This window comes from Eretmochelys imbricata, chromosome 3, assembly GCF_965152235.1.
Source record: "Eretmochelys imbricata isolate rEreImb1 chromosome 3, rEreImb1.hap1, whole genome shotgun sequence".
Lineage (NCBI taxonomy): Eukaryota > Metazoa > Chordata > Testudines > Cheloniidae > Eretmochelys > Eretmochelys imbricata.
In genome coordinates this window covers 117,054,800-117,077,747 of record NC_135574.1, presented here as the reverse complement: position 1 = coordinate 117,077,747, position 22,948 = coordinate 117,054,800, and the positions used below count along the sequence as shown (strand labels likewise).

Sequence of the window (22,948 nt, the reverse complement as noted above, 5' to 3'; positions counted from 1 at the left end):
TGCAGTTCAAGGATTTGGTTTTTCATCTACAAAACACTACATGGTTTTATCCTGGCTTTTAAGAGAAAGCCTTCCTCCCGGTGCTCTATCCCCACATTTTTCTTAAGGCATGCTTGCTGGCAGGCCTGTTACTTGAATTCTTGAGGAACAGAGGCAAAATGTTCTGAGTATGAAAGTCTGTGGCTCCAGAGCTCCCTGTTGGTTTCTCAGAGCCCTTGTTTGCTGATCCACATAACACACAGCAAGTGGTGACTGTTGCCTTTGGCTTCAATGGACCGTTTGCAGTGCTAAGCCTGATAGATGGTGTTTGCAAATGAGGGGCGCAGGTGCCTAAAGTTAGGGGCTCAAGTATGAAGTGTTCAATTATAAGTCACAGGGTGTGTTTACATTTCCTGACTGGATGAGTGAAACTCTTAGAATGAGGATTCCTCTGCAAATACTCTTATTTGCAAATTCAGTGTTTGCTTTCTGTGGATATTCTCCAATTAATTTCCAACTGGTTGTTTCAGTGATAATTTCTGACAGAAACTGGTTTGGTAGAATATTTGCAATAAAACAACACAAAAAGGCTGCAAACAGTCAATGAATTCATCTAAAAATTGGAATGAATGTTACCAGAAACTTGAAGTTTTCTCCCAGTACTAATGATCACATATGGGGGACCTGCTATGATCTTATTTTCAAAATGCAGAAATTAGCATAATTTGCTTTATTATTTAAATTATGTGATAACAATAATCTCCTTTCTAGAGTTTGGTGCATATAATTAGAAAGCTACCTAATAACATGTAGGAAGAAGGGAATATAAAGTTGTGCCCTTTCAAAAATGGTGAGATGTCTTAAATGAAAAAATCATAGGTATTTTGAGAAAAGGTGCCCCATGATCTGCTTAGGCTGCCTGAAATCCTCTAGTTATCCACAGAACGGAGATAAAATTGGCTGTAGAAGTGTAAATTTCTTCTGTTTTAACTTACCAGTGTGTTTCAACTAGCTAGTTCAGTCTCCGTTGCTCTGCAGTTCTTCATTGTAGCTGCCACTTATTGACAGAGTTGATGATGGTCTTTATGTAGCTACTTGCCTGCAGTATTTGGACTGAGTTCAATTCATTTTATATAAGCCACCAGACAACCATCAAATGGAATCAACTTTCAATTCAGTCCCGTAGGCAGATTCCAGTCCCATTGGCCCTCCAGTCCTTCACTAGAAGGCAACTGTATTGCTTTTGTTTTTGGGGGGGCAACTGAACAGAGGTGAATTGAGATGGATTCTTGGCATGTGAACCTCCAGAATTAGAAACTTTTTTCTTTAGCTGGCACATCTTTCTTGTGATACTTTAGCGCTGATTCCCAAGCGTGTACCATTGTTGGTTTGTTAGAGGGCAGCTAATATCATTATAACGTTTATTTTCACAAGAATCTTTTTTACTCCCTTCTCTTCACCAAAAAGGTGTACAAATCAGGAGGACATAAAATGATGCTAATAGGCTAGAAATACGTCTATTTTTTTTTCTTCTGAAAATGTCCTTTCAGTACTAGAACACCTCTTATCTATCTTGACCCAAAGTTCTTTGTATCTTTGCTAAAATGACAAACCTATAAAATTCCACTAAAAATGGCACAGAATTTTGAGGAAAGAAATACATTTCTTAATGGATAACTTGGTCTGCATTAATAGAATGGGATGTACAAAGGTGTTATGCTTTGGATAATTTGCTCTCACAATTTCATTGTTTTTTCCTATGTACATTAACTTTTCCTTCCTCTCTCTCTCTCTCTCTCTCTGTGTGTGTGTGCGTGCATTGTTGTTGTTGTTTTTTCTTGAAGTGCTATTAAGGTCAGCCACCCACAGATCAAGACATTTTATTTTGCAGCAGAGAATGTGGAGGAAATGAATAGGTAAGTAACAGCAGCTGAACATCTCTATCCTTGCCCACCATCTTAGAACCGTTGCTTTGTTTGCATGTTGGTTCTTTAGTTGTCAAGTAGTAGTTTGTGATTCAAGAGTATTCTTGGACTGCTGTTTTTGTTTTTTCATGCTGATGGAGTGGTTATCTTCCAGGTAAATGTAAGATAAAACACCCTGCTCTAGTGGTGGCTATTTAAAAACATGTCAATTTAATTAAGATATTATGGAGTGGCAATATTTGCTCCATAGTTAAGGTTAAGTTAGGATCCCATTATAAGGCCAATTTTCAATAAGCCTACCAATGTTTCATAAAAATAAATCAATGTTCCTGAAGTTCTCATAAATCAGCAAATCCACAAAGATTAACTCTGACCCTTGAATTTAGGCCTTTAAAATATGATGTGTATTGTGAATTATGAATTGTCTGACAAATTTTAATATATATTATATAATACAAACTGAAATTTCTTATACAACCTTACAGACTAAGTTACGGTACAACAAGGCATACACTAATTTAATATTGGCCTTGATTTTTAAAGCCATAATGAAATTTACTTAACAACTGCAGTTTGCAGAAAATCTTTCTTGAGGATGGAGTGAGACACCCCTACAGAGGGTCAGAGTTCATCTTTGTGGATTTGCTGATTTATGAGAACTTAATTGCTGAGTGTGGTATTAGTACTGATGTTTTCCATGGAAATGTATTATATATAAAAATCACACATGCATAAAACTAGAGTGAGTGGTATCTGCCTTTTTGGTCCCAATCCTGAAACTGTTTACACTTGTGAGTAGTCCACTGAACTCGTTGGGACTAATCATGCGTGTAAAGTTACTCATGTACATAAATGTTAATAGGAGCAGGACATTTGTTTGTAACTCTTACAGGCATCCATCCATTAAACCACTAATGGGTTTATTCAGGAAGTAGTTTGCTTCATTTATTTAGTACATGTGCTAGAAGATAGCAGATAGCCGCATGCATTTACCACGGTGCACTTTACACTCCTATGATGGTAACCTTTTAAATCTGGACTTTTTTTTTGACCTATCCATTCTGTTTGAAATACTAAGAATTCTTTTTTACTTTCATTTCTATTAATCTTCATTGAGTAAGGTCAAGGTCCTTAATAAACTGGAGCCAAAATTCATTCTCCATTTTTACAGGAATGACAATCCGTAATCTTTAGTTGTTATGCACATTGATGCTTCATACAGTGATCAGGAGGAGGTGGACCCAATCCTACTCCTACTGAAGTTATTGGCAAATTTCCCAGTGACCTCAATGGGAGCAAGATCAGACACTGTCATCTAATTATTGTATAACTAGTTCCCAGAGGCCAACTAAACCTAGAGATTGGTCTGACGAGGAGGGTGAATGAATTTTTGAGCAGGTAATGTCTTACATACAATAGCACCTTACAGTTCAAAGGATCCAACAGGTTTATAAATTGAAAAGATACACAAACTATAACCAGGTGTCACTTCATGCACTAAGAAAACACAGCCCTCTAGGGAAGGTGGGAAACGCAGCAGCTGTTAATAGCATGCAGCAATGCTACCTAACTGTTTAGAACAGGAAGTGAAGAATGCTATATAAAACTGGGGGTGTAAGGGGACGTAGAGCATAACTTACATAATTTTAAATTTGGTCAGGAAGCCTGAGTTAAAGGACCTACTCTTACAAAGTATGCCATGGTCTGATAAGAGCATAAGATTGCGTAACTGTGAGGAATAAATAATTTGTTACAGTATCTTAAATAATTAAGTCACTGGTTCAGATACCCATGTATGGAAGCAGTTTAAAAACAGAGGGATTTCTAAATAGCCTTATAAACTGTTCCTTAACCTGTGAGGTGAGGAGTACATATCTCCTGGGGAGGTGCTTGAATACTCCTCAACTTCCTTTGAAATCAAAGGGAGTAGCAGGTATTCAGCACCCTTTAAGGGAAGTCTGCACTACAGGGGGGCTCACCTTGAGCTGTGCTGCTGTAGCACTGCGGAAGGGGTTATTTCATTGCTGTAGCAAATCCACCTCTGCAAGAGGCAGCGGGTAGGTTGATAGAAGATTCTTCCATCAACCTAGTGGTGTTTACACTGGATCTTATGTCAGCTTAACTACATTGCAGAGGGCAAGAAATTTTTCAACCTAACTTTTTAGTGTAGACCAGCTCTGAATCCCACAGGAAGTTTAAACTGAGGATGAAAGAAAAAAATACTGGTGGTGATAATAAAAGATAGGAAGATCACTGTATCTGAAGACTGTCAGAGGTGTTGCAGGGTAGAATACAAATATCCCTTAAAATGTGCTTGCTTTTTGTTTATAACATAGGTGGCTAAATAAACTGGGGCTAGCTGTAATTCCTCAGGCATCCAATGGAAAGAATGAAGAAGGTATGTTCACATCACAATTTCTGCATGGAACAATTTCATTTTTTTTACACAGTGAGATTTTTGCTACAATTAATTTCATATCAACGCTGTTCTTTTTAAACTTTCAGTTTGTGGCTCATCAGCTGTTGCATGTTTCACTAGCACCAAAAAGCCAGTTGTGCCCTGAAATATCTGATTTCCATATCAACCAAGGCACAACAATTAACTGTCTGACAACTGTGGAATTTATGATTTAAAAAAGTTCCCTTAATTTATTCATTAATACAGTACTATATGTGTTGATGGCGCTTTAGAGATATAAAATAGCAGGTCCCTGTACCCAAGGAGTTTACAGCCTAAATGGTTCACTCTATTTGTGTTATGAGCATCAAAGAATTCTGATACAATCTTCTCTTTAGGCCGGGGTGGGGAACCTACAGGATGCGGGCCAGATCTGGCCGTTGCTTGATTTCATCTGGCTCGTGGCTAGTCTTGCTGCTCCGGGCCTGAAGCCCCGAGCCTCAGCGCCCCACCCTGTGGGGCTGGAGCTGTGAGCACTGGCTTTCCCTGCTGCGGGTGGGAAGCCCTGAGGCTCCGTGCCCCCCTGTGGGGATGTATGTGGCCCGTGATTGATTTTTTTATGTGGGTCAATGGACTGTGCATAGGCACTGAGTTTCTGGTTTGTGGGGGTGCTCCCCCCGGCTCTGCCCAGGCCCTGTTCCCACTCCACCCCTTCCCCCAAGACTCCACCCCTGCCCTGCTTCTTTCCACCCCCGCTCCGCCTCTTCCCACCCCTTCCCTGCCCAGTTCCGCCCCTTCCCCCAAACGCTCTGCCTTTGCTCCTCTCCTCCCTCCCAGAGCCTGCTGATGCCATGAAACAGCTGATCAGCAGAAGGCGGTAGGCCCTGGGAAGGAGGGGGTGGTGTTGATCGGTGGGTCCCACCAACGGGCAAGAGGTGCTGGGGGGAGGGGGAGGTTCTGGTAGGGGGAGGCTTCGCACCCACCATTTTTTTTCCCATGGGTGCTCCAGCACCGGAACACCCAGGAGTTGGTGCCTATGGGCCCATGATAGAAAAAAGGTTAACCCCCCCTGCTTTAGGCCCTCTGCCACGTTTGTGAATGGGGCATAGCTCATACATAGGACTCATTCATACAGTGCTAGTGTTAACTTTGCTGAGCTAGTTCAGTGCCATATGGAGTGGTATTACAAGCTATTTGTGCTGATAGAAATCACTGGTGATGATAACTTGAGGTGCCTGGAGAATCAGGATGCCTCACTGTCTCCTTTGTTTTGACTGGGATACAGTGCATTTCCCCTTCCTTCTCTTTAAGAGAAACCTCTATTCACTGGTCCACTGGCTTTCTCCAGAAACTTGCCATTTGTGGATACGTTCCCTAGTGCCTCTTCATCCCCTCACCCAGGTGTTAGAGCAGAGTGGTTTGGGGCAAGTGGAGGGCACGTTGCTATACTGAATCTTAGGTAGCAGGGAACCCAGTCTGATAATTTTACCAGAGGAGGAAAGGGGTCCAGCTTTGGCTTGAGCTGTTTAGAGAAGCAGCAAAATGGCTGATTGAAAGATGATGACAATAATTTGACTGGCAACCTCTCAGTATTATGGAAACAAACAGGAGCTTAAAAATGAAAGTTCCAGGAAGTACAGTATGCTGGTTGTGTTTGGAGAAATAGCTGAAGCAAGAGAAGAGTTAGGAAAATAAGAAGCAATTAAAATTAGGAAAGTCAACTGATCTTAATGGGAACTATGTAAGCAGACGAGAGAGCTCCTGTCCTGAGAAACTCTACCCAGCTAACCTCTGCAGCAGGTGACCAAGTTACCAGCACTTCATCATCAGAACAAACTTAACATCGTCAAGTATTGCCCAAACTTTTTAAAGCTGACACCCCGCACCGCTGTTTTCAGGAAAATGCACCCCTCCCCATCTCCTGATCTGTACTCCTGATGTGTGTGTGTGCGTGTGTTGTTAAAGGCTTATCCATCTTCTTGCCATTAGCTAGGTGTGCACACCTCACATTTTGGGAAAATGCTGACATAGCCTAAGGACATGCTGCAGTTTCCAGTATTGTAAGTCTTTCCTGAGTGTCACACATCATAACTATTCAAAGAGCTCTTAGATCCCCACTCTTGGATTCCTGCTTTTTTGGGGAGAGACTGAGGGGAATGGTTCCTGTGTATTTAGTCCCTCCTTCAATCAGTTTCCAATACTAGAAACCAGATATAGATTTTACTTTTCCTGTGTCATGTGTGTGAATAAAAGAAAAACCACAGAAAGAATATTTTATTTATTAATCAATAGTTCCTTTGATTTCTTAAATGTTTCTACTGGCATAAAATTTCAATCTGTTATTCTAAATATGATTGTAAAATATGTAGCTGGCCAAAGTTTGCAGTAAACAAAACCGTAGCTATGTTATAAAATAATCCTCTAGTTCTGCCAATAATAAAATGAGAACATGTGCAAAACTACACAAAACCTGGCAAATCCCCTGGATGTCATTTCATCAACATCTTTGTGACATCTTTCCTTTGCTTAAAGTCTTCACGTCAGAGCTTTTTGCTGACAGGTGAATTATTAGAACCAAAAAAGTGACCCACACAGTTTTCCATAGATAAAAGAAGGGGAAAAAAAGTACAGCCAATAATTTATCTGAAAGATAATTGATTGTTACCAAATGGTGATGCTGCACACTTGTATGATGCCATGAAATCCAAGAACCACAAAACGCTTCATGAACATAAAAATAGAAACCTCACAAACTCCCTGTAAGCGATGTCAAAGATAGTAAGGTGGTCTTGCTACTGCTGTTTAGCAGCACATAGTAATATTGTGCAACAGCTTAGAAGAGGAAGTGCAGAATACTGGTTCCAATTGAAACCACAGGGACAGTCAGTACCTCAGTCTGCCAGCACCCACTGATGTTGTCGTCATTACACTTTGCTTAACTGATTCTTGCTGACCACACAATGTCTCAGTTCAGAGCAGATGTCCAGGTACAGGGTATGTGTGTACTCTGTCGCACATGGTATGTGGTACGGGAAAGCATTTAAACAGACTGAAGTCTCTCAGATAAACACTTGCTCCAAGTTTGAATCTGCAGTGCTGGTGGCTGCTGCTGAAGGATTTAATCGAGTGGAAGCAGTGTTTTCCAGTGACTACAGCAGGGCCCTGGAAGTTAGGACCAACAGCATGCTGATTTCGTTTGTCACCTTCTTTGCCATTTTAAGCTCTGTGTCTCAATTTCTCGGTCCGGAAAAGAGTATAACTGGATTAGAACCTATACCATGTTTGTGAATGCTTTGTTTGTTTCATCTAGTTTTAAAAAAACCCCTCCCAAGTGGCAGCAGTGAATACTTCCACTAACTCCCCCACTATTTTCCTTTTTATTCATTTTGTTGTCCCTCTGCTGAGCAGTAGCAGATGTTGGGGCCTTTCAGGTCTTTCTCACTGGAGTTAAAAATAGTGAGGTGGAATCTGAGTGTATTCTTAGTGCAACTTGTTTGTTTGACCCTATGTACATCAATCCTAGAATGAAGATGGTCACAAACAGTATGCAGGCAATCACCCTCTTCCAGGAATCTTGGCCAAAACACCAATGCCTCCTTCTCCGGGAGCAACTCTTCCCCAGGAATTGACATGAGATAGAGAGACTAAGGAAGGGAACAAACTTTCCTACTGCTTGCCACAGCTTCCCCAAAATTGCAAAACCAACAACACAGCATTTCTGCAGACTGAAAACTGCTCACGTGCCAAGAAAAGGAACTGGTAAAATTGTCTATGGCAGTGCCATCTGATGACTCCTGCCATAACAATAACATTGGAATAAAAATACATTTCAAAACAAGTTGCCAAAAATACCAATGAAGAGATACTGCTGTAGGAGACATTAAGACCATGGGTTTTGGCCTTCAGACCAAAATACATAGGACTGGAAGGGACCTCCTGGGTCATTGAGTGCAGTTCCCTGCAATCGGAGGCAACTCCATCATACATTTGAATATAATCATATAATGATCTTCAGCTGCTGAGCAGCTAAAAGGAATAAATGGGTGTCTATTTATTTTTTGTTTCATTTTACTCTTTTTTCCTAGAATGCTATAGTGAGAGTGAACATGAAGATCCAGAAATAGCAGGAGAGACTCCACCCCCTCCTTACACAGAACAGCCACCTCCTCCTCATTTGGTATGTATTACAGTAATTAGCTTGTTTCCAGTTGTTAAACCGCTGGCACAAATGTCATCACACCCTCTTCAAAAGGTGCACATCTGACTAATAATTTACAATAAGGGCTGTAAGCATTTATTTAATCTGCCTGTGAAATATGGATGCTCTTATTTTGCTGCACCCTTCCCCTCCATCCTTTCCTTCCCTCCTTCCTGGTGACAGTTCACACTAATATGTCATCCTTCTCCATGATAGTGCACTGAGAATTGAACACATGGACGAAATGATTAATCTGCGCGAAGAGCTAAACCAAAAGTTATCATTTTAGAATGAAAGTTGGAGGGCACTACCCTGCCCTCATTTAAATCCCTCCCAAAGAGTCTCTTCTGTGATACTGAAAAGAATCTAGCTCATAGTCACCCAGCATATTGATTTTTATTTACTTATCTCATGAGTAAGCTTCTCATTAGCATGAAATGAGGGGGTTTGGTGTTGAGAGAGGGACCTAAAACCGTTGGAACTCGAGTGTGTGTGTTTGTGAGTGAGTGTGTGTGTGTGTGTGTTATACTTAGAAAATAAAAACCAGCAGGATCTTATTCAGGGAATAAGGCAATATGCCATGTTTATTGTGAATACAAGTTCTGCAAGGTTGTTGTTATAGTTACCAGCCTAGAAGCTGCTCGTGCCAAGTCACTGGCCAGGCAGCCTGGACACGAGGATGGAGCAGGGCCTTGTCAGATGCGCATCCAATGCCCCTGGAAGTTGGTTGCAGAACCAGACCCAAAGACCCCAGTTTTTAGGATCTGTTTTTATAGGGATTCATCCTCATACAAGTCTATGGAGTTTTCTTCATCATGCTGTTCTCACATTTGAAGTGAAAATCAATCACGCAGATGGCACAGCAATGATGACTTGTTATCTTGTTTTTCAATTCTTTGGCCCCCCTCTGTCCTTGGGGTGGTTGTGGGTGGATTCCGGTGTGCCCTCAGGGTTATCAGTCTATTTCACCCAGTGCATTTTTCAGCCAAACGGTCCTGGATAGTTGTTTTTTTTATTTTAAGGCTGGCACCTTAACCTTTTATTGTTTATTTAAACATGCATTCACAATTACATTTTATTTTACTTAACATATTTTTTATTACATTTACATTTTATTGCCTATTTATTTTTTACCATGACTATTTTAAAATCATTGGGCATGACAGACTTTAATAAGCCCATTCATACCACTTGTTACATATGAAAAGAGAACAATCAAGATAAGAATGCAAGAGTGGGGGTTAACAAATTTTATTTCTGAATTTCGGAAAACAGAGTTGTAACAACAGCTGTCCTTAATGGTTATTTTATTACTTTAGAACAGATTTCTGTTTCAGGATGTTCTCCTACAATTAACACAGACCTTGTAAACTGAAAGGCATGTTTCAATTAGCACAAACTCCGCAGACTGAGAGACCTATTTCTTTCTAATGGGGTCAGGCAAAATTTGGGGTCTGTTCTGGAATTATTCATTTTTACATTTTTACATAACATAAATGTATTAATTATTACTTTAATTCAGTGTGTGTGTGTGTGTGTGAGAGAGAGAGAGAGAGAGAGAGGGGTGAATGGAGGGAGGAGGATGTCATGTGACAATGATAAAAAATCACTTTCTTCTAACATTGAACAGGGAAATGATAAGAAAAAGGGAAAAAGTGCTATTGCTAAAGGTAGGCTGGTTGTCTCTTTCTTTCTGTTTCCCCATAGAGCTTCTGTCTAGAATATTCCCCAGTTCCCTTCTGCCTGGATTCTGATATAGATTAAAGTAAACAGCTCCTGGGTGAGGGGAACGGAACATAAAAACAAAAATCAGATAAATCAACACCTGCCGTGAGTTACTTATCATCTTCCTTGCACGTTGCAGCACATTGCCCCACCCCCTCCTTTCTCTTTCTCTTTCGACTCTTTCAGGGTATCTCTACACTGCAGTGGAAAACTTGTGGCTGTCCCAGGCCAGCTGACTTGGGCTTGCAGGGCTCAGGCTCAGGGGCTGTTTAATGGCCAGTGTCAACGTTTGGGCTCGGGCTGGAACCTGAGCCCAAACGTTGACACTGCAACCTGAGCCCAAACGTTGACACTGCAACTCATGGCAGGTGTTGATTTGTCTGATTTTTTGTTTTTATGTTCCCTTCCCCTCACCCAGGAGCCATTTACTTTAATCTATAACAGAAGCCAGGCAGAAGGGAATATTCTAGACAGTAGGTCTAGCTATACATTTTTATCTACTTATCTCATGTGTAAGGAGGGGGTTCAGATGGAGAGGGACCTACAACCTTTGCAGCTGAAGTGAATGTGTGTGTGTGTGTGTGTGTCTTACATTATGTCTTAATTTGTGTTAGGAAAGTGCCTAGCGTGTTCTGGGCACTAGTGCAATCTAAATAATCCACCCCAGGCCAGGAATAAATGAAAGTTGTTAACATCAAAAAGGAGTGCAGTGACATGAAATAAACTGGTCTTATTTCCAGTTCCTAGTAAACAGGTGTCCACATCACAATAAACATGAGCGTGGTTGGTACTAAGAGGCTCCCATATTGATTTTTCCTAAGCAAAAAGTAAAATACTAAATACCCCCTCACCTATAGAGGTGGTTCTTCCTGAATACGTTGAGGCACTGGGTTAGTCAGTGAAGCTTGCACTGTAGTTGTGAGTACTGCGCTGTGGATAAAAAGAGAATCTGTCTGCAGGAATGTCCGCCTGGCACCCTGCACCAGAGCTAAATTTGCGTTTATAAAGTTAGGATTATGTGTCACACGCTAACTTATTTCCCCTTCTGTTTCAGTCAGATAAATTAATCTGCACTTCCTCTCCTAAAACCGTTGTCTAATGTTAAACACTGTAAAACAACCCACCTGGCACTCCTGGAACATATATTGTTCACTGGTATATAAAATTCAAGATTCTTTATTTCCTGCACTAACTGAAAGTTAAATGTGGTCTAGAGGCTATAAATAGCAGAGAGAATGAAAACCTTAAAGACTCTGCTCAAAGATTTATTCTGGGTCAAAGGCTAGTAGTGAATAAAGTATCTTGAATTTTATACTGCAGTGAATGATTGTCTTAAGAGTGCCAGCATAAAAGCAAATGGGTTGTTACAATACTTTGTAGCTGCCCTTCCCTTATGTTGATCTTGAGTTTTTAATTGAATATCTCTGCATTTCTCCATAAGTGGGTTTAATCATGTACTATTTTTAATATTCTCTTTCTGGCATGCCAGAAGCTTGCCACTCCATTATTGCAAAGGCCATCACTGGGTGTCTCCTTCCCATATATTCTTCTGTTGTATGTAAAATCCACTGCATCTGGAGTAAGGCTGGCTTTAGGATTTCAGCAAGGCAGAGGAGTGGGAGGGGTGCAAGCAAGATGGATGTTGTGAGGACTCACATTTCCTTGATCTCTCCCCTCATCAAGCTCCTCTTTCCTTTCTTCCACCCACTTCCCCCTTTAGCTTTCATCTCCCCACCCCCACATCACCTTTCTGATGGAAACAAGCCTATTATCCACTAAGCAACCGAGTCTTTTTTTAGAACTGGTCAGTAGGCAGTGCACTGATTGGCATTGGTCGGTCCTACCCACAGCTTTCTTCAACTGCTAGTCACAGCTAGCAGAGCGCACTCAGACACCAGCAGACCTGATTTAATGTCATACCAAAGTCCTCCTTGGCCAAAATTTCATAAATCGCCAGAGGCAGCTGTTGGAGCAGCAGAGCCACTGGACAAATGAACAGCATGTCTCATATTGGGGTAATGTTTGAAATGGAGCAGTTGATTTTGGGAAGGTATGTGAAGTGATGCTTTTGACGTGTGCCTTCAATATAGAATTTTTGTGCTATAAATCCCTGAAGTTTGCCAGACTTTGGATGCTTTTGTATGAAAAATCTGCTCTTTGGGACACACCCAAGGTTGGAATCCATACCCTAGTTGCATACTTTCTAATTTTTATTAGAAGTAACATTTATCGTAGGAACACAAACCCATGTCAAAAGTGATACACTTGGGAGCCTAAATCTTTCTGACTTTCAATGACACTTAGGCCCCTAAGTGTCTATGTCACTTTTGAAAATGGGATTTATGCTCCTGAGGGTATGTCTACTCAAGAGCTGGAAGGTGTAAATTCGATTGAGCCAGTGCGCTAGGAATTAGCGTAGCCCTGGAGGTGCTAACAGCAGGAGGAGCTAGCCACCCTGATTCTGAGCCCATCCAAGGCCATAGGTACATTCTTGGTCAGAGCTAGTGCAGGTATGTCTTCTCAAGCCGGACTATATACTTCAAGCTTTCGAGTCACTTAGGCTCTCTTGAAAACTGTGGCTTCTCAGGCAGGAAGGTCCCAATCCACTTGAGACTTTAAAGGTCAAAATCAGCATCTTAAACTCTCTCCAGACACTAATAGGCAGCCAGTTCAGTTCATGGTGTCTGTTAGGGTAGTGAGGATTGAGCTGTACTCCCAATGTAAAGTTTCAGCTGCTTCTTTGTAGTCCTCTAACCCAAAATCAGTTTGATAGTTTAAAAACAAAGCATGAATGGTCATAAATCTACTATGTGGAGTAGTGTCCCTGGGTATTTGTGAAAAAAAAATATTAAAAACAAGTCCTTTTGGACATTTGTAGGACAAAAACTGTTGCTGCCCATGTGTGTTAGGTTTTCCTGCATGTGAGTGTATTTATTGCTCCCAAACAGCAGCTACCTTGAGATAATAGATTGCAGAGGTCCCAAGAGGACAGTTAAGGGGTTTCATGTCAGTAATTTCTCTCTAAAAGAGGTCCTAAAGACTCATTGATCTCTAGTGGGATCCTTAGGATTGCCTTGGTCAAACATCTGCTTTTAAAAATGTCTCTAAAATGAAGATTTACTAGTATATGGAAGATTGCAATAGCTCCAAAGCAACCACTATGGTAAGTTAGGTAAATACTGGATATCTTTAAAATAAATAAATAGAGAGAGAGAGAGAGCTGGAAGAGTTTTTCGTCTGTCTCCCCCTCATCCTTTTTCTCTGTAATACAAAATGAAAAGAAAAAGAGTCCTTCATACAGATGCAAAGTTTACATATCATTAAGGCTTTTCTTTTACATATGTAAATTCCAATTTTTTCTTTCCTGATTTTTGAGCATTTAAAATCAGAACATTAACATCACATTGGCATTCATTTTTATGTTTTACTTGTACTGCTTTGGGGTACAAATACTTGGCCAGTGTCTCTCCTTGACTTAAATTATAGGGAAGAGGAACCGTCCTGATTTGCTTATTGTCAGCTTTATTTCTTGGGATACCATGAGGAACTTCTGATTCTAGCAGATGAAATTTATGACCGTGTAAATAATTTAAATTCTGTAAGCAGCTGGGTTAGGCTCAAGAGCTCTGAAAAAAATGTTTTTAATATAGTTACCAGAATGCAGTCACTGCTACAAGCAGGGTCCCAGGATTAGAGCTGGATGAAATTTTTTGGATGAATTGTTTCTGTTAAAACAAAAAAAGAAAATATTTTGGAAATGTCAAAATAAATCCTTTTGTCATTATCAGAACGGAGCATTTCAGTGTTGGGGCTAGATTCAGAAAGGGATTTACTCACCATTCACAAAATTGGAGCTAGTGGAGTTGTCAGTGCCCTCATCATGCCCTATAGTTATGCCCTCATGTGAGAAATGGGAGAACCAGGTTCAAACCCCTACTCTGCAGCTGGCACTGGACCCTGGGCATCAATCTTCCCAGATGAGTACCTGAACCACTAGTGTCATTCCTGTTCTCTTTCTCTGGCCCAATGAATATTTTATACAAAGTGGAACAGTAGAGATGGAGAGAGACCCACTCCAGAATAGCCTAGTGGTTAAGTCGCTCACCTGGGAGAGGGAAGGTCTGAGTTTCAAATATCTGCTCCAGAGAGGGGATTTCAACCTGGATCCCCCATCCCTGGGAAGTGCCCTAGCTACCAGGCTATTGGATATAAGGGCACTGCCAGGGACGACCTGTGCCTGCCAATAGTGGGGGGACAGAGGAAGGGCAGCCAGTGTCAGCAGAGTTATTGAGCATGCTCAGTACAACCCAAGGTGTAAATGAGGGGGCACGTAGCCCCCCATGCATCACCTCTGCCCCCCCCACCTCCAGTTTTGTGAATCTAGTCCTTCATTTTCTTCTATTGAAAATACCCAAACAAAACATTTTGTTTGACATGAAATAATTTTTTTTCACCTTTTTTGATTCACTGAGAATTCTGAAAAATTTCAGTTTCTATTCCACCCAAACTGAGATTTTTTTTTCATTTTTTCAGACCAGCCAGTGACTGAAAAATCAATTACTCACATAGCTCTAGACAGGATTTTTTTTTTTTAATCAACTCTCCTTGTCTGCTGCAAAAGATTAGTGATTACACCCCAGGAAGAAACTATGGTTCATTTCCCTCCCACCAACTTTAAAAGGAAATTGTGAATCGCAAAAGCTGGTACAGCATAATATAAAATGTTGTATTTGGTTTTTAGATACGCTGTTAATCTATGGATCATTAGTGTACTGTTAATAGGTATAATAGACTGGCCCTTTATCTAAGGATAGGAGTATGTATTATGTTTGTCATGCCTAGCCAGCAGGTTTCCCTAGCAACCCACCTTCAACATTTTCCCGTGCTCCCAGTTTTGATGTTCTCTCTTCTGATCATTACAGATATCTCGCCTATTTTAGGAACACAGTGGGACATAGTTTGCTCCCCAGAGGAGCGCCCCCTGCTTGCCATCACATAGATTAGCTCCCTCATCAGGCGCACCCTCTCCTGGTAGTGCCTCTCCTGGCCTTGTCTCCACTTGTAGACCCACCCTAGTCCAGGAACTGCAGCATCCTTTGTATGACCTAGCCCTCTGGCTGCATCACTATCCGTGTTTTTCCCCTTCTGGGAGGGGAAGTATCTCCCAGTTCTATAGTCCAGCCACTTCCCCAGTGATGAGTGGGGAGGATCTAGGCCCACCCACTATTCTGGGTCCTGGCCCAGGGACCCTATAGACAGGGACCCTATTCCTGCTGCCTCACCTTAACTGCTCCGGCAATATTGCTTCAATTCCCTGAGCCACTTGCCCACAGTCCCAGCAACTTCTTCACCTCTTCTCAGGACCTACAGCTAGCATGACCCGACAGCCAGCCAGGAGCTCCCTCTGGCTCCCCCGGTCCCTGACAGCAGTTTTTCTGCTCAAAGTGCTACCTTCCTGCAGTCCACTAAGAACACAGTCCTCTCTCCTTAGGCTCCCTGTGGCAACTGCATGTCTCAGGCCCTGCATCTCCCTTTATGTAAGCCCGCTGGGCCCTGATTGGCTGCTCCCTGTGCAGCCTCCCTAGGCTGCTTTTAACCCTATCCTTTCTAGTGTGGGGTGAACACCCCCTTCCCACATAAGAATTGCCATACTGGCTCAGTGCTGTGACCCATGGCGTCTCTGACAGTGGTCAGTACCAAATGCTTCAGAGAAAGGTGAAAGAACTCCACAGTTGGAAGATGTGGGATAATATGCTTCCGTAAAGGTCTCATCCTAATCCTGAATAGTTTGAGATTGATTTAAACCCTGAAACGTGGTTTTGCCTCCCTTCCCATACTCTTTTTATTTTTCACATCAACTGTTTGAATGCAAGATGCTGTTGTTATCTATATAAATGTTCAGTCCCTCTTTGAGTCTTGCTAATCTCTTAGTGCCACAGTCTAACTGTGTTGTCTGTAGAAAAATATTTCCTTTTATCAGTTTTGAATTTGCCATCTTTTTACTTTCATTAACTGCCCCTTTGCTCATGTGTCAAGAGAGAGGGAGAACAAAAAGCTTCCAATTTACCTTCTCTATACCTTTCATTACTCCATCTATTATATTCATTACTCCCTCCTTATTCACAGTCTTTACAATCTCACTTCATATTAGACTTTTTCCATGCTCCTAATTATTCTGGTTGCTCTTCTCTGAACCCCAGCTAGTTCTGCAATATCCTTTTTTAGATGGGGTGACCAGTACGGCATACAGTGTCCTAGATGAGACCTCACTACTGACTTACATAATATTTTCTGTAAGCTTTCTCCATCCCATTTTCCGTACATTCTAACACTGTTTGATTTGATGACTGTAGCTTCATGTTGATGAAAGATGTTTTCATTGATCTGTCCATGGTGATGCTCACGTTCCTTTCCTGAGTTGATTAAGTAAAATTAAAGCCCTGTTAGGTGTATGAGTAGTACAAGTTTTTCCTTCCAATGTACATTACTTTGCATTTATCAACATTCACTTTCATCCTCTGTCATGTTGCCCATTCACCTATCATAGTGAAGTGCCTTTGAAATTCCTCTGTCTTCTCTGGGTGTGGCTAACCTAAATAACTTTGTCCTCTGCAAATTTTGCTACCTCACTGCCTTTTCTGCCCTTGCCTTTTTTAGTTCATTAATAAATATATTAAACACCACCATACCTAATACAGAATCTGAAGGCACCCTGCTGTTGTCCTTTTCTCATGACGGAAATTGACCATTTATTCTTGCTCCTTGTTTTCTGTCTTCGGCAGTTTTTGTCATAACAATATTTTGCATTTCACCCATGACTTCTTACTTTCTTAAATAGCATCTTGGGAAGGACCTTGCCTGTTGTACCTCAGGCCTAGTATACAATGGGGTTTTGATCTGATTTTAGCCATTGGTGGCCAGCTATGAGTGTAGTTGCACTAGTGCAACTGCCTAGTGTAGACAAGGTCTGAGACACGTGTAGGACAGACATCTGTAGTCACCAGAACACAGATCATTAAAGCTGGGACAACTAAAATCTATTGAAGTTTGAGGTACCAAGAAGACCAAATCCAAAATATAAGCATTCCACTGATAGAGTTTTCCCCTGTTTGAAACTGGGGTAAGTCTCACTAGTGCAAATAGTGGATGTGCATGTCTACACTGGAGTTTGCACCATTGCTGCACTCCTAATGACTGGCAACCAATGGCTTTAAGCAGAGCTGGTCCCTGGTATAGACAAGGCCTTAGCGGATATTTGAAAGCCATATGCTCACATTTTCAAAAGAGAATGTGCACTCGATGGTGTGTGAAAGTGTGTATGGGGAGAAGTTGTTGATTTGTGACCAGGCACTTCTTTTCATACTTTGAAAATGTGGGAAACTTTCAGCAAAACTATATATATAGCTATCTCCTATTTCATGGGCCATTATAATAAGATAACTATTTCCCCCTCCCCCCACCCCTCCCCCACCCCGCAATTTGTTCCGGAAAACAGGCTCAGCAGCAGCCCTTGTTGATCTCGCCTCTATCAAGTGAAGCATCCTGTTCTCTCTCCTCCCTGGAAAGTACCATGAAGTCACAAGGTTCCTCATCTTCCTTGCTAGCCAAAATGGCTCATCCAGAGAGACAGTCTTGGCTTGACATAGTTAACACGGAAGAGGTTGATCAGCCTTTATCCTTCTGTGTCCAGATTCATGATGATGATCATCCAACGGCAGACTGTAGTGAAATGGCAGAAAGCCAGCTTCTCAGATCTAATAATGGATCTCAGAACTCTTTATTAAGTGAAGACACAACTTCATCAGACAGCAGCAGGGATCGCCTAACTGTGCCAGAAGATTTGATAGGAGCAAGGACACTATCCAAAGGTGAGCATGTCGGAGAGGCATCTCTCTGCAGGACTATACAACATGAATTCTGCATTTTCCTCTCTTCTTTTTAATTTTTCTCTGAATAACTTGCCAGTGGAGTGTGATTGATGAGAGAATGTCTGTACAGTGCATTGAGTATATAAAGTGCTGTCACGGCTGGGTAGTGAGCAGCCAGATCTAGTGGTCAGAGCTAGAGTCCACCATCACGAGACAGGAGTCAAGAGTCAGGCCAGGTCAGGATACTGGGAGATCAGAAGAAGGAGACAAACCTGAGATCAGAACCACAAGTCAGATGCCAGGAGTCAAGCTGAGTTGGGATGCCAGAAAGTCAAGCTGGAGGAGTGGGAGTGGGAAGCACACAGCCCAGAGCAGGGTGGATCTCAGTTGTTCAGACAGCTTTCTGTTCCTGCTGCTGGCTTAGGTTAGGCCAGTGGGACTCCACCAATAGGACCTCAAGGGTGGAACCTCAAACAGGGGCTGGGCTTCATGAGTCCTGGGTAAACAGTTGTCAGCAGGCTGCCAAGGGGTGGGTTGGAGCGTGGTTGCTCCTGTGAACCCTGTGGGCCAACGTTCAAGGCCTGTGGGTTATGACATCATCCCCTCTCCTAGGGGTGCCCTCTGGGTGACATGTTTCTCAGAGTCCAAGTTTCTCAGAGTGGCTCCTATGAAAGACCTGAACCAGGGCAGGAATGTGAATGTTCTCAGCTGGCTCTCAAGTGCACTCCTCTGGGCCGTAACCTTTCCAGTCAATCAGGTACCACAATTTACACTGCTTGACTTTGGAATCAAGGACTTTGTGAACAATGTATTCCTCCTGATCTTGTACTTGTACTGGTAGGAGTGGTGACGGGAGTCTATGGGGAAATGCGTTCTCAGTGTAGGGTTTTATGAGTGAGACATGGAATACAAGGTGGACTCAAGGGACTGGGGGAGTTGGAGCTCAAAGATGACCTGTTTGATTTGCCACCAAATCTGGTATGGGCCAAGGAACCTGTGGTCTAGTTTCTGAGAGGGTCTGTTTCTCTCTCTATAGAAATTCATATCTTCTGTCCTACAGAGTAGGTAGAGCCTTATTGCTTATGCTGGTCTATATGCCTTTTGTAGTCCTACTTCTCCTCTTCTTGGGTGTGATGGATGTGTTATACTAGGTCCGAGGCCAATGAAAGGGAATGAGGATGTTGATAGTTGTGGGTGAAATCAGGGGTGGGACCCATAGTTGACAAAGAAGGGGCTGTGGCCTCTGGTTGCATGGTCTGCATTATTATACAAGAACTCAGCATATGGTGATCGTGTAGACCAGTCATCCGGGTGATGGTTGGTGTAGCATCATAGGTATTGTTCTAGGATCTGGTTGATTCTTTCCATTTGGCCATTTGACTGAGGATGGTAGACAGAGGATAGGTGCACATTGACCCCTAATAGATGTAGGGCCTAGTGCCAGAAGCAGGCAGTGAACTGGGGCCCCTGGTCAGAGGTGACATGATCTGGGAGGCCATGAAGATAGACTGCATTGTTTAGCCAGAGCTGGGTGGTTTAACCCTGCAAAGGGTAAATCAAAGCAGGAATTGAAGTGGGACATTTTGGAAAAGCAATCCACCATTGTCAGAATGGTCATGAAACCACTGGATTCTGATAGTTCTACCACAAAGTCCAAGGAAATGGCCTTCCAGGGCTGAGATGGGGTGTCCAGAGGTCGGAGGAGACCATAGGCTTTCTGGCATGGGATCATGGTGCAGGCACATGTCTGGCAGTAAGCAATAAAGGTCCCTATTGTGGGGTGCATACAGGGCCACCAGAAGTACCGGATGTTAATTGTTTTATGTCACCCCAAGTGTCCTTTCTGGGTGGAGTCTTGGCACAGTTGAAGAACAGCCACGCTTGAAAGTCCAGGGGGATCATAAATGTGGTCCCTGAGAAACGTGATCCCCTCTTGGGTGTCATGTGTTTCTCGGTCAGTAATGGCCATCTCGTCTGGTGGAACTCCAGAGACAGAGGAGGAGCGGATGAGCATCAGCAGGTCCTGGCAGTGGGTCACATGAATGTGAGCTGGTTCTGGACTAGGGCCTTGTGGGTTAGAGCTATATCTTTTGGGACAAGGTGTCGGCCTTGCTGTTTCTAGTTCCAGGGAGGTAGGTCAAGGTAAAGTTGAATTGGGAAAAGAATAGGGCCCACTGGAGTTGTCGTTGATTTATGGCCTTGGCCCTGCGCTGTATTCGAGGTTCTTGAGCTCAGTAAATACATGGACTGGATGATGGATCCCTTCCAAGTAGTGACACCACTGTTTAAAGGCAGTGTTAATGCCAAGAACTCTATGTTCAAGATCCCATAGTTTCACTCAGGTGGGGTAAACTTCCTTAAATAGTAGGTGATGGGGTGCAATATTTGCTTGGTTCCATGCCTCTGAGAGAGGACTGCCCCAATCGCTCAGAGGTTGCTATTCAAATCTTTGTAGCTGTACCTTTTTTGCTTAGTATATACTACTGTGATATAATAAGTTGTTTTGACAATTACTTGTATTACTAAGATTTAGCATATACAGTATAATTGTAGCCATGTCGGTTCCAAGGTATTAGAGAGACAAAGTGGGTGGGATAATATCTTTTATTGGACCAGCTTGTCCCTTTCACCAACAGAAGTTGGTCCAATAAAAGAAATTACCTCACCCACCTTGTCTCTAAGATTTAGCATGATAATGAATAGGCACAAGAATATATAAAAAACTAGGAATACAATTTTTCAGAATCAAATCTTACTAAGATAACACAATACCAACCACTAAAAACGATGAAGAAAATCTGTGAACGTTTTGGTATAATTGTCTTGTGAAGTTATAAAGGTCCCATTGGTACACTGGTTTAAAACGGCTGAACATATTTTGGAGAAAAGTAATGTTTCCTCCTCCCCCATTGTCTAGCTGGCAGCTGTCAAAAAGGCAGAGTGCTTGCAAACTGATCCCTGGCTATTGAAGGTCTGTGATGGAACTCCAGAAATAGATAACTTCAACAGCATAGTCACTATGGAAACTGAATAACCATGTTTGCTTGTGTGCATCATAACCCACTACCGAGTAATCCAATTACATACTGTACACGTCTTTCTCTCCTTTATTTGGTTGGGAGTGGGGGTGGAGGGGAGGGTGAGGGTGGAGAGTGAAAGCTTTTTATTGTAGCAGATGGGGGGGGGTGAAGTCTCAGTGGCAGATAAATTTCATGGTGTTTCAGCTGTGAGATTTGAGAATATCAGGGATTCAGCTTGAGATGAGCATATTGGAAAGAATATAATGCTGGTTCTGAGGCTCATCAAGCAGGACATTCCCACTCCAGTTAGCTAATAGTGATGTGTCTGAACCCTGTGAAGTACATTAGCAAAGCCCAGGCAAGCCAGATGTAAAAATACTCTATTCAGAGCAAGCAACAACAGAACAAAAGGACTGTTTTAATCAGTGAAACAAATATACCATGGCTTGAAGATTTGTTAATGCAACCAGTATTGGTTCTTCCCTGTACTTGTACTGCACTCTCTTAGGCCTGGTCTACAGTCGGGGGGGCGGGATCTAGCTAAGTTACTCAACTTCAGCTGCGTGAATAATGTAGCTGAAGTCAACGTACTTAGATCTACTTAACACGGTGTCTTCACTGTGGTAAGTCGACTGCTGATGCTCCCCCGTCGATTCCGCCTGTGCCTCTTGCTCCAGTGGAAGGGAGAGCGCTCGCCGGTCGATTTATCGCATCTTCACTAGATGTGATAAATCGACCTCTGCTGGATCAGTCGCTCCGGAGGTAAGTGTAGACGTGCCCCTACATACCGCTCTGCCTCTGAGATAGGATGTAAGGGGCAAGGTCCCAGCTTATATTGCAGCTCCTTGAAGGCCCAATACTTCTATTGCCTAATGGCCTGAACCATTGTAACCAGAACAATTATACAGTTGATTAATACTCTGGCTTTGACACATTCAGCTCCATGCACATGCCTCCCTCTTCACTCTTGAGGGGAGAGAAATAACCTATCACACAATCTGCTTTGAGGCCCTTTGGCAAAGGGAAGTACCAGAATGGAATTTCTAACATGGTGGCATGTAGGACCTAGGTGAAAGGTTGCCAGAACTGATGAATTCTTTGGTTATCAACAACTGGGGAAAAAGGATCTACATAGGGAAAATCCTGACCTACGGGGAGGGAGGAGTATCTCTGACTTTGTAGGAAGGGGCTGTGCAGGAAAGAAGGGGGCCTGGTGGGAAAAGGGTTCCATAACCCAAAATGAGACTTTCCAAGCCCAACATCAGGTTAGTTGTATATACACAGCTTGTTTGTCTTCAGCTGAGTTTAGCCTGATGTTTTGCCATTTGCTATGAGGATTATGTGCACCATTGATGACTATATATGTGAAGAAAAAAAAACTGGGACAAAAATAGATTTAAACAGTTATTTTAAACCTCGGAGAATGTTCAACACTAAACAAGGAATTTTGTTTTACTGATATACTGGTAAGACCAAATGAAACGCAGCAACCCCAGTTTTAAACAAAAATGTTCTGCTGCAAAGAAAAGCAACTGTATAATAATGAGCTGATAAGAGTAGGAACAAGCAACAGTAAATTTATGAAATACAATCCCAGCTACACCAGCAGAGTCCCTACTATGTGATGCACCTTCGGAGACAGAATTCAGTAGACCCAAAACCATGCAGTGGGTCATAGGGAAATATCATGTTTAAGAAGTAACGTTGTATGGACACAGGAAGACGGAAATGAAACAAACCCATTCTCACTTTTTAAAATGGCTATGTCCTTACGAGAAGCAAAGGATTCCGTTAAATGTTCAGACTCGAGTTATTATTCAGACTGAAATGCTGAA

The 22,948-nt window shown here is 42.3% G+C and overlaps 1 protein-coding gene across 3 annotated transcripts in view; it reads left to right on the top strand.

The window, feature by feature from the left end:
• IPCEF1 (interaction protein for cytohesin exchange factors 1) overlaps positions 1 to 22,948 on the top strand; it is an 87,155-nt gene that overhangs the window by 45,207 nt on the left and 19,000 nt on the right. For 2 of the 3 annotated variants that reach the window (XR_013345661.1, XM_077813224.1), the window contains exons 6-9: positions 1,824 to 1,895; positions 4,241 to 4,302; positions 8,388 to 8,479; positions 17,721 to 18,093. Coding sequence is in view for 2 of the 3 variants with exons in the window: in XM_077813224.1 (XP_077669350.1) it covers positions 1,824 to 1,895; positions 4,241 to 4,302; positions 8,388 to 8,479; positions 17,721 to 18,093 (599 nt within the window). In the remaining variant the exon portion in view is untranslated. The remainder of the gene's footprint in view (positions 1 to 1,823; positions 1,896 to 4,240; positions 4,303 to 8,387; positions 8,480 to 17,720; positions 18,094 to 22,948) is intronic. The other variant, XM_077813225.1, reaches the window with a different exon arrangement.